Here is a 12,107-nt window from a genome sequence, read left to right on the forward strand (position 1 = left end):
ATTGGGGCTTCTATGGACATGTCTAGGAGAGATGTGTACCAGTACTGATAGGGCCAGGCGGGTGCTATCAATATGACCCTGAGCTTGTTCTCTCTGGATCTTGAGGAGTACCCTGTGAACAAGCGGTATCGGTGGAAAGGCGTATAGGAGGAAACCTCCCCAATGGAGGAGGAACACATCAACACTGGAGCCTGGCTGGACTTTGGAAGGAGCAGACCTGCCAGCACTTCCTGTTGTACTGAGTAGCAAATAGGTCTATCTGGGGAAGGCTCCAACTCTGGAAGATTGAAATCGCAATGTTTGGGTGAAGGGACCACTCATGGCTATGAAAGGACCTGCTGAGGTCTGCCAGCTCATTCTATACTCTGGGGAGGTATGACACCTGGAGGAGTATTTAATGTTCTACACAGAAGTCCCACAGTATGAGGGCTTCCTGGCACAGGGAAGAGCAGCACACACTCCGCTGTTTGTCGATATAGAACATTGCTGTGGTGTTGTCCATCATGACTGAAACAGATTGTCCCGTTAAGTATGCCTGGAAGGTCTGGCACACCAGGCGCACCACTCTCTGACATTGATGTGGAGAGCCAGATCTGTCTGAGACCAGAGACCTTGAGTCCTGCGGTCTCTTAGATGTGCTCCCCAGCCCAAGTTTGATGCATTCATCACTAGTGACAGAGACGGCTGTGGACTGGCGAAGGGGATCCCTGAGCCTACCTCCTGAGGGTAAAGCCACCACAGGAGGGAGTCAGGGACCAGGCAAGGCAGGGTCACTATCCTGTCCAAGCTGTTCTTGGCCGAGTGGTACACTGATACAAGCCACAATTGAAAAGGTCGAAGCCTGAGTCTGGCATGCTGCATCATGTAGGTACAGGTAGCTATGTGTCCAAGAAGCTTATTTCTTACCATGGTGGTGGGAAACTATCTGAGGCCTCAAATGGTATCAGTCAGGGCCTGAAACCCCTCTTGCGGCACGTATGTCCTATCCTGGGTCAAGTCCAATATTGCCCCTATAAATTCTATCCTCTGGACCAGGGACAGAGTCGATTTCGCCTCATTTAGGAGACTCACACTGTCAAAGGTGGCTCTGATGAATCTGACCTGAGCTTCCACTTGGCTCCCACAGCAGCTCTTGATCAGCCAGTCGTCGAGGTAAGGAAACACTTATACCCGGTGCCTGCGCAGAAACTCAGTGATGACTGCCGTGTACTTGGTGAAAACACAAGGTGCTGCTGACAGGCCAAACGGGAGGACTAAATTGGTAGAGGATTTTGTTCATCATGAACCTGAGGTACTTCCTGTGAGGCTGGGTGATCGCACTATGAAAATACGCATTGTTCAAGTCGAGGGCTGCATACCAGTCTGCTCGATCCAATGAGAGAATGATGGAGGCCAGAGAGACCATGCGGAACTTGAGTTTCTTCACAAACTTGTTGAGTTCTCACAGGTCCAGGATGGGCCTGAAGCCACCTTTGGCCCTCGCCCTTGTGCTCCTGAGGAAACTCCTCCACTGCCCCTAAAGATAGGAGTGACAGCACCTCCGGGATAAGGAGCTGCTCGTGAGAAGGGTCCCTGAAGGGGTATGGGGAAGGGGGATGAAAGGGCAGGAGGGTACAGAATTGGATGGAGTATCCCCTCTCTATCGAGCAGAGCACCCATCGGTCTGAGGTGAGACGGGACCATGCACGGTAGAAAGGGGATAGTCGGGACAAGAAGGTAATTCGGGATGGATCCATTGTTAGGTGTGGTACACCATCCTCGCCCATGCCTTCAAAAGGCTGGCTTGGGCCCTGAAGATGGCTTGGGTTGTCCTGAGCACTGGACAGAAGGTTGGCGTGGCCTTCTCCTGCCGTTCTGATTCCGCCTTTTGGACCCACCTTGGAGGTTCTGCTGTCCAAACCGCTGCTGGAGCTGTGGACGGAAATGTCTCCACTGTGTCAAAGGAGTATAGAGGCCCAGGGACCTGAGGGTGGCTCTGGAATCTTTAAGGCTGTTTAGCTTTTTGTCCATTTTCTTCGAGAAGAGAGTCTCACCCTCAAAAGGCAGGTCTTGAATAGTCTGCTGTACCTCGTAGGGGAGGCCAGAAACCTGGAGCTATGAGCCCCTTCTCATGGCCACACGAGTAGCCATGGTTGCCGCATCTGCCCCGTCCAGTGCCTAAAGGAAGACCCTGGAGATCAGTCCCCCTTCCTCAACCAAAGCCGAAAATTTGGCGTGGGAGTCCAAGGGGAGCAACTCCATAAATTTAGTCATTGCTGAGCAGGCATTGTAGGAGTATCTGCTGACGATGACTGTTGGTTGGATATACGAAGTTGCAGTCCCTCTGTGGAGTAAACCTTTTGCCTAAAAAGGTCTAATTTTTGGCATTTCATTCTTGGGCGAAGGGCCTTGAAATCCTTGTCTTTCCCACTGATTAGTGACGGCCACCATCAGGGAATCAGGCTCGAGATGGGAATAGAGGTGTTCATGGCCTCTGGAGGGCATAAAGTACTGGCGCTCATTGCACTTGGCTGTAGGTGGCAGCGAGGCCGGGGTCTGCCAAAGGGTCTTTGCCATGTCTGTTGTTGTTTTTATTAGTGGTATGGAGATACGGGCAGGGCTGGAGGGAGCCAGGATGTCCACCATAGGGTCCACATCATCCACAACTTCCTTCGCCTTAATGCCCAGATCCTAGGTGACTCAGCGCAGCAGCTGCTGCAACACTCTGGAGTCTTCCAGAGCTCGGGCTACTGAACTGCCCGCTAAGGCCTCATCTGGTGAGGAGAAGGAGGAGACCACCAAGGTAGGTGGTTGCTCCCTACCATCCCCGCCCGAGGGATCTCTTGACCCCATGGGAAAAGTAGTAGGTTAGTCTGGTCCTGCAGGTGTGAAAGGCACAGGTGTTGGTGCCGATGTTGGGCCCCCCGTTGGTGCTGTTGCCCAGTGCAGCATGAGTGCCAGGGTTCCTGTGGGCGCCATGGCAGCTGGTGCCAGTGACACAGGCAGTGTCGGTGCTGTTGTAGGTGCTGAGGGTGTGTTTTGCACCAAAGCTGCAATCCAGGCTGCTGATACCTCCGGTGCCATAGTGGTCGGGGCCGGTGCTGCAGTCGGTGCCAAGAACGGCCCAGAGGTGCCAGTGTTAACGCCCGAGGCACTGGCTCCGGTGCCAACCGTGGTCGAACGAATGTCGTGGAATCACAGATGCTGCACCTGAGCGGGACCCCTGGCTCTGAGCCTGGGCTTGATACGGAGTCCAAAAGGGCTACTGCTGTGGATTTCGCCACTGAGGGGCCCACTGCCTATGTGCCATGAGGAGGATCTTCTGCTGCTACTATCGTTGGAGCAGTATGAGTCCAACTCCGAATAGGAGGACCAGAGTGGCACTGCTCCTCTCGAGTTGGTCCCCTGCTTCTCAATGCTCCAACTGCGCTCTCTGGATGGCGGAGCTGGAGCAGATGGGTGCCGAGGTGATGAGGATCAGCGTGCCATCATCGCCAGCTTTCCTTTAGAGTGCACAGGGGATCAAGATGGAACCTGCGGTGCCAAGACACTCTTCTGTCTTGGTTGCGAGAATGGCACCGTGAGCCTCAATATGTCCTGCACTGCCTCAAAAGCCTCCAGGGTGGACGGGAATGGTAGATGATCCGACAGGTGCGGTGAGCAAGACAGGCCCGGACTCGACTGCCTCGCTTGGGCAGGAGTCAATGTGGCCCCACTCTGAGTTCCCGAGCCATGGCCCAACTGAGGTGCCACTGGTGGCTGGTCCCTGGGTTTTGCCAAGGGAGATTGACCTCTCTCCGACCTCTTTTTCTTCTGCACCAGTGGTTGGGACCAGTGCCGAAGGCTGGAATGACCCTGAGAGGTTCCATGATAGTGCCTAGCTTCCTTGCTGGCATCTTTTTTTGGCGCTGAATCCTTTGAAGACGGCACTGGAACACTCTGCGCTGAAGATAATATGCCAGGAGCAGGATCCCTGGTCCCCTGGGTCCAAGTGAGGTTGGACAGCTGCCTCTATAAGGAGGATTTTGAGACACTGCTCCCTCTCCTTAATAATTCTTGGTCGGAACTCCCGACAGATCTTGCAGCGGTCTTTCTGATGACCCTCACCAAGGCACCTTAAGCAGGAGGTGAGGGAGTCAATTTTTGGCATGCATTTCGTGCAGATCTGGCAAGCCTTAAAGCCCAGGGATTGCGGCATTCCTCAGTAACAAATGGGGGAGGAAATGGGGAAGGGAAACCCCCATAACTAAAACTTATAGAGAAACTACTAAACTAAACTATACTAACTAGTGGATACTAACTATGTACAGCATAAAAAGTACTGTTAATCCACTTCCCGAAGCAAGAGAAGAGCAAGGGGAAGTTCCAGCTATCACCACTGGTGGTAAGAGGGAACTGAGGAGGTGCAGGGTTGGCAGGGCTCTATATTGGATATCATGAAGATGCGACTCCAAGGAGCACCCAGGCCAACCCTACGGTTGCTGCTAGGGGAAAAATCTTCTGGCTACTGCACATATGTGCACGCACACACACCTGATTGGAATTGACATGAACAAGCACTCAAAGAACATCCTAGCATTTAAATTAATTGTAAATACGGGATATCTCTGTATTCATCTCTCCTTGAAATGTATAGCAAATCATCTGTGAATGGTGGAGGAACAGACAATTATCTTATGTTAATTCATATAGCTAAGTACTGGTGATGGACCCACTTCAAAGACACCCTGATTACCTATTGTTCCCCGAGGGACTCCAACTTGTTAAAAAAGGATGATATTGTATAAAAGATCCTTCAGTCCCAATCCTTCTTATCTCAGATCTGCTTAAGTTTTATTGGGAAGAGTTTGAGTCACAAGATTGAGGTCCCAGTTATGCTGGTACTCCCTGAAGATGATATCAGACATTGGACTATAAACTATGAACTAAATTCTAAAGGAACTCTTTGTAACTACTTTGTAACTCTTTGTAACTTTGCTATGAATCTGAACTCATGTCTGTATGTATATTGATCTTTTAACCATACTCTCTCTCTCTTTTTTTTTTTAAATAAATTTTAGTTTAGTTAATAAGAATTGGCTGTATGTGTGTATTCGGGTAAGATCTGGACTATTCAATATCCTGGGAGATAATGTGTCCAATCCTTTGGAAAGATGTGGATAAATTGGAGAATGTCCAGAGAAGAGCAACGAAAATGACTAAAGATCTATGAAACATGACCTATGAGGGAAGATTGAAAAAATTGCGTTTGTTTAGTCTGAAGAAAAAGAGAGGGGACATGATAACGGTTCTCGAATACATAGAAGGTTGTTAGAAGAAGGAGGGAGAAAAATTATTCTCCTTAACCTCTGAGGATAGGATAAGAAGCAATGGGCTTATACTGCAACAAGAGTGGTTTAGGCTGGATATTAGGAAAAACTTTCTGTTAGAGTGGTTAAGCACTGGAATAAATTGCCCAAGGAGGCTGTGGTCTCGCCGTCATTGGAGATTTTTAAGAGTGGGTTAGACAAACACCTGTCAGAGATAGTCTAGATAATACTTAGTCCTGCCATGAGTGTTGGAGACTGGACTAGATGACCTCTTGAGGTTCCTTCCAGTCCTATGATTCTGTGATTCTATAGACAAAGTGATCTCAGAACTGTTTTTACTAGCCTGAAATTAAGACTATCTTCTCCCACAGTTTTTAAAGAAATTTCTTCTATTTCCACTTTATCTTCTAGAGGAGAGAGCTTCTATGTAAATATGTGATTCTGAATCAGGCTACTCAAATCTGTTTCATAACAGATGGATTGCTAACAAAGTCAATTCAGTCTTTGATTACTCCAGAGTAAAGATCTAATTCAATAGCCATTAAAGTTAATGGGAGTTTTTCACTAATCATCCAGACCCTAGATGATTGAGAAAAACAGATGTTTATATGCTGAATGCACTGCCTTAAGTGTAACAGTGGCCAATTGTGAGCAAGAGTTAAAAAACCTTTTCTCCCCTGCCAATTTTGTCTTACCCATCCCTTTAAGTTACTGGAGTATTCACTGCTACATATTTCATCATTATGCTCCCACTTCTTATTTGTCTTTTCTTTGTAGACCTCATTAAAAAGTGAATATTTAAAAATACCACTTGAGAACAATGTAGTCCTTTTCTGGATTAAAGCTAAAAAACAAAAATATTTAAGGAGAGACATTCCTCTTTTCTAATAGGGTGGGTGGGGGAGATGTGCAAACAATTTTTATCATGTTACTCCTGTCAACTCCAAAGAGTTTTTCCACAGAACATTGTTCAAGTTCAGTTTATAGAAGAAACTTAGAAAAAATTTGCCTCGTATGAGTTGCATTAAATTTGGATAAATATTAGGATCCCCTGAGACCCTCTTCCACTCAATTTGACTCCAGAATTCACCACTCAGGTACCTTTATTTAGCATTCAGCAACACTAGGCCCAAGCTGCCCAGGCTCAATCGCAGGGGGTGGATGCAGGGTACAACACAAAACCGCATTACACAGCCAAACTTTTCCTTATATACCTCTTTACTAACACCTGCATTTCTGACTACATATTATATCACACACTTCATGATTGGCTTGGTTGCTTTTCAAGAACTAATCCCTGTACAGCATGCTCTGTCCATATGCAGTTCACTATAACCTGATCTCTACATTCCAGGTTTATCTCATCCATTGTTCCTAGTACCAGGGTATTCCTGCTTATTTTAGCTAGATTGACTCCAGCCTAATGCTTGTTACACCCTTATCTACAACTTAATCTTCCATTCACACCCTCTGAGAAATGAAGTTAGACATTGACATGTCAAGTTAGACATACAACGTTCTTCAGTTTTTCTTAACTGAAACAGTATTATCAGTAAACATCACCAGCTTCTCATTTTTTCTCTCCTCCAAGTCATTAAAAATACATAAAATAGAACAGTTCCTGTGAAGTACTCCAGAAGACATTACAGCACATGCAAAACAGAACATGGCAAATTACAGCGTTTTGAGATACACCATAGGAGAAAGAATACGGGGACGATTTAAAGTCCCCACTAGAAATCCATGTAACTAAACAGAATTATGTTTTAAGATTTCCCATCTTTATTACTTCCAATTAATAATATGCACTCCAATGCACAAGGCCAACAATGGCTCTTCTTCCCATTTAAGACCCACAATAAGACATAAGTGGTACATTGGACTTTATTTGAGCCCTCTGTGCTGGGGAGAATTTCACCTTTGAATAGTGGAATGATCGATAAAGATAGCTCCTAAGGTAAACTAAAATGTAAAGAATGTGCAGAAATTTGGTTCAAAAGAACTTACAGTTTAAGGTCTCATATTCCCAAATTTCAGTTTGTTTGTGTGTTTTCACCACATCAAAAGGTAAAGTTACTGTAGCTGCAATCTATTAAAGAGTAAAGAGATTTTATTAATATTTCACTTAAAATGTCATAGCATCAGCAAGCTTATTCCATAAAATGAGTTGGTTAAAGCCAAAATTAAATTCTCATCAAACACAAACTAGAATAGCTGCTTGGAAAACTTATATCATGTCAGTAATATATACAATCTAAGTTTTTGCATAATGCACAAGGGCCCATCCTTCTCATAAGGACTTCCAATGAAAGCAGGATAGGAACCAAAGTGGCTACTTCTTTTATACTGAACCTGATAGTCATAAAAGTTTCTATGTTAGCATAAATGCCCATCTGTTGCGGATTACTCAAGTGCCCTTCACAACCAACTTGGACAGTAGGCCTCATAGTTGAGGCACACTTTCTCTGTAAAACTAACATGTGGATTGCTTACTCTAGGCCAGGTCTACACTACAAAGTTTTGCCAGCACAGCTAAGTCAGTCAGGAGTATGAAGAGATCTGATGGAGCTCTGGCAACAAGAACCCTTAGTACAGGACTGGTGCTAGGGGTTTGAGCGCTTTAGGCGCATGACAATTTCGCCGCCCCGCGCGCTGGTCCCGCGGCTCTGTCATAAACAGATAGCTAAGGGTTAATGTCTCTTTCACCTATAAAAGGGTTAACAAACAGTAACCTGAAACACCTGACCAGAGGACCAATCAGGAAACAAGACTTTTTCAAATCTGAGTGGAGGGAAGTTTTTGGGTGTGAGTTCGTTGTTCTTTGTCTTGGGTCTGTGCTCTCTCGGCTCTGAGAATGATTTTTCTATCTCCAGGCTTTCTAATCTTCAGTTTCCAAGTTGTAAGTACAAGGATAGTAAGACAATCGGTTTATATTGTTTTTTTGTATTTACATGTGTGTAGTTGCTGGAATGTGTTAAATTGTATTCTTCTTGGATAAGGCTGTTTATTCATTTTTTTTTCCTTTAAGCAATTGACCCTGTATATTGTCACCTTGATACAGAGATCCTTTTATGTCCTTTTTTCATTCTTTTTATATAAAGCTTTCTTTTTAAGACCTGTTGGAGTTTTTCTTTAGTGGGAACTCCAGGGAATTGAGTCTGCAGCTCACCAGGGAATTGGTGGGAGGAAGAAGTCGGGGAAAATCTCTTTGTGTTAGATTTACTAAGCCTGACTTTGCATATCCTCTGGGTGAGGGGGGAGAGAAGTTAGATCTCTCGGTACTTGTGTTTCAAGGACTTGAAGCAGGGAGGGTGGAATCCCTTTGTTTAGATTCACGGAGCTTGAATCTGTATATCTCTCCAGGAACCCAGGGAGGGAACACCTGGAGGGGAAGAGGGAGAAGGGAAGTGGGTTATTTCCCTTTGTGGTGAGACTCAAGGAATCTGGGTCTTGGGGTCCCCTGGGAAGGTTTTGGGGAGACCACAGTGAGCTAGGCACTGTATAATTCCTGGCTGGTGGCAGCAATTACCAGGTCCAAGCTGGTAACTAAGCTTGGAGATTTTCATGCTAACACCCATATTTTGGACGCTAAGGTCCAGATCTGGGAAGAAATGTTATGACAGGCTCCAGTGGGGCTGCCGCAGTGGTGCCTGCGGAGGGTCCAGTGCTCCGCGGCTCCGGTGGAGCTGCCGCAGTCGTGCCTGCGGGCGGTCCATCGGAGCCGCGCGAGCAGCCGACCGTCCGCAGGCACGACTGCGGCAGCTCCACCACAGCCACGGACCAGCGGACCCTCTGCAGGCACCACTGCGGCAGCTCCACCAGAGCCACCTGCCGCCCCTTCCGGCAAAACGGCGCCCACCAATTATTCTGGCGCCCTAGGCGATTGCCTAGGCTGCCTAAATGGTAGCGCCGGCCCTGCCTTAGTATAGAGCGGTATTTCCCAAACTTGGGACGCCACTTGTTTAGGGAAAGCCCCTGGCAGGCCGGGCCGGTTTGTTTACCTGCCGCGTCCGCAGATCTGGTCGATCGCGGCTCCCACTGGCCGCGGTTCCCTGCTCCAGGCCAATGGGAGCTGCTGGAAGCGGCAGCCAGTACATCCCTTGGCCCGCGCCGCTTCCAGCAGCTGAGGTGTGTGCTCTGTCCATGATCAAACACATCAGATTTTGCCTTACAACATTCTATCCGCTACAGTTTATTTTGCAATTTCAACTACAAGGTCTCTACACCAAAACAAAGTCTGGTACTGTATCCACCCACAGATGGTTTGGTATTCCCTCACTTGATTATATGTATTTAAAAGAGTTTTTAAACATTAACTCGCTGCTAAAAAGTAGTCATTTAAAAAATCCTGAATTGTTTTCCTTTTCATTGCGTATGAACGCACAGTACACAGATATGCTACAGAAAATACTTCATAGCTATGCTAATCACAATGCTGTGTTTATCATCTGTAAAAATAAATACCTGTGAAACAGAACTATTTTTAAAGTTTGATTAAAACCCCAAGACAACAGCATTTTCAAATGATTGCTGCTTACTGTAAATTGTCCAAATGAACTGAAGTCAACCATATAACAATCAACTGAGTTTCCTGAGAGGTTGTGATTCCACCATCCCATTATATTGATAATGATTTTGAACTGAAGTTGTGAGTTTAAAAACAAATTGGTAGGTCTCTAACAACTAGGTATCTTAAAAATGCAAACATGCAGGAAAGAAAGAGAACATTTTTAGTATCATTAACTCCCCACCCCACAGGCACACACCATATTGTCCTTGTTAGAAAAATTAAAAAGGCAGCAATTATACTATGTATATGTTAAAATAGAAGGAAAAGCTATCAAGTGTCTGAAAACAGCATATTCTAGCTTTGCTGTTATGGTTACTTTGAGGCCTAACAGTTGCCCATATAGTGCTTCTTTTCAAACAAACCATTTTCACAAAGTTAACATGATTGAAGTAATGTGGAAATACAGGCCTTAGGTGGCAGGCCAGTCCTCGCCCACAGGCAACCTGCCAACCTGAAACATATTCTCACCAGTAACTGCACACTGCACCATGCATCTGAAGAAGTGGGTATTCACCCACGAAAGCTCATGCTCCAAAACGTCTATTAGTCTATAAGGTGCCACAGGATTCTTTGCTGCTTTTACAGATCCAGACTAACACAGCTATCCCTCTGATACTTGACACTGCACCATAGTAACTCTAGCTCAGGAACCAATCCATGCAACAAACCTCGATGCCAACTCTGCCCACATATCTACACCAGCGACACCATCACAGGACCTAACCAGATCAGCCACACCATCACCGGTTCATTCACCTGCACGTCCACCAATGTAATATATGCCATCATATGCCAGCAATGCCCCTCTGCTATGTACATCGGCCAAACTGGACAATAGCTACGGAAAAGGATAAATGGACACAAATCAGATATTAGGAATGGCAATATACAAAAACCTGTAGGAGAACACTTCAACCTCCCTGGCCACACTATAGCAGACCTTAAGGTGGTCATCCTGCAGCAAAAAAACTTCAGGACCAGACTTCAAAGAGAAACTGCTGAGCTTCAATTCATCTGCAAATTTGACACCATCAGATCAGGATTAAACAAAGACTGTGAATGGCTTGCCAATTACAGAACCAGTTTCTCCTCCCTTGGTTTTCACACCTCAATTGTTAGAACAGGGCCTCATCCTCCCTGATTGAACTACCTCATTATCTCTAGCTTGCCTGCATATATATACCTGCCCCTGGAAATTTCCACTACATGCATCTGATGAAGTGGGTATTCACCCACGACAGCTCATGCTCCAAAACGTCTGTTAGTTTATAAGGTGCCACAGAACTCTTTGCTGCTTTCTCGTGGGAATAATAGCCAGCTTTGGCAAAGTTCAGGCTAACTGAAGGCTTCAGCTGTGATTGTTTCCTGAACTCTGCCAATACTTCTTATTTATTTTATTTTATTTTATTTTATTAACTGCAGCTACAGACTCCATGATTTAACAGGTTGCTAAAATCTGTAGCAATAGAAAAAAGTTTTAATAAGATTTCCAATCAAAACTAATTAGATATCTTTTACACTGTATTTTACTTTAACATTTTATTAATTAACTAGGAGTCCAGTGGCACCTTAAAGACTTCTTCCTCTCCAAGTGCAAACAGATGGACATCCTACCAAATGGACTGAAGGTAAAAAATCTATTGCAATTGACATATTTTTAAGTGTTAGTCTTTAAGATGCCACCGGACTCCTCGTTGTTTTTGTGGATACAGACTAACTCAGCTACCCCTCTGATTTTATTAAATGTTTTCCAGTTTGCTTCACTTACAAATAAAGGCAATAACAATTCAAGTGTTTCATCACCAGATAACTACATTTTATGTATAGCTAAAGACGCATTGATTCTAACCTTGTGTTCAACAACATATTCACAATTTGTAGGAGAATCATCCTTGTGTTTTATTAATTACAGATACAAACTCCCAATGAATTGAACAATTTATTAGAAACATCCTAAATGAAGACATGTTAGCATGGGGTGTGGTAGAGGAAATGGCATTGAACAGAGCACTCTGGAGGGAGAGGACTATAGAGAACCAAATCTGATGAGATTAATGCAAGGAAGAAGTTTGCTTAGAATATCAGCAATAGAAACATAGAGACTTACAGAGCCAGCTCCTGCCCCTGAAGTAAAGCTGATCAAAAATGTTGGTTCATGTACATCAAACGTCTTGCACAACCGCTTCTTGATGCATTCATAGTGATACCAGTACATTGCTATGGAGATAGGAAAAAAAAATCTCCGAAAC

The 12,107-nt window shown here is 45.2% G+C and overlaps 1 protein-coding gene across 2 annotated transcripts in view; it reads right to left on the minus strand.

Annotated features, from left to right (window-relative positions):
* SLC25A40 (solute carrier family 25 member 40) overlaps window positions 1–12,107 on the minus strand; it is a 101,218-nt gene that overhangs the window by 28,155 nt on the left and 60,956 nt on the right. For both annotated transcript variants that reach the window (XM_050939642.1, XM_050939641.1), the window contains exons 8-9: window positions 11,966–12,075; window positions 7,296–7,377 (exon numbers count right to left, since the gene is read on the minus strand). In XM_050939642.1, the coding sequence (XP_050795599.1) occupies window positions 7,296–7,377; window positions 11,966–12,075 (192 nt within the window). The remainder of the gene's footprint in view (window positions 1–7,295; window positions 7,378–11,965; window positions 12,076–12,107) is intronic.

Source organism: Gopherus flavomarginatus, chromosome 2, assembly GCF_025201925.1.
Source record: "Gopherus flavomarginatus isolate rGopFla2 chromosome 2, rGopFla2.mat.asm, whole genome shotgun sequence".
Lineage (NCBI taxonomy): Eukaryota > Metazoa > Chordata > Testudines > Testudinidae > Gopherus > Gopherus flavomarginatus.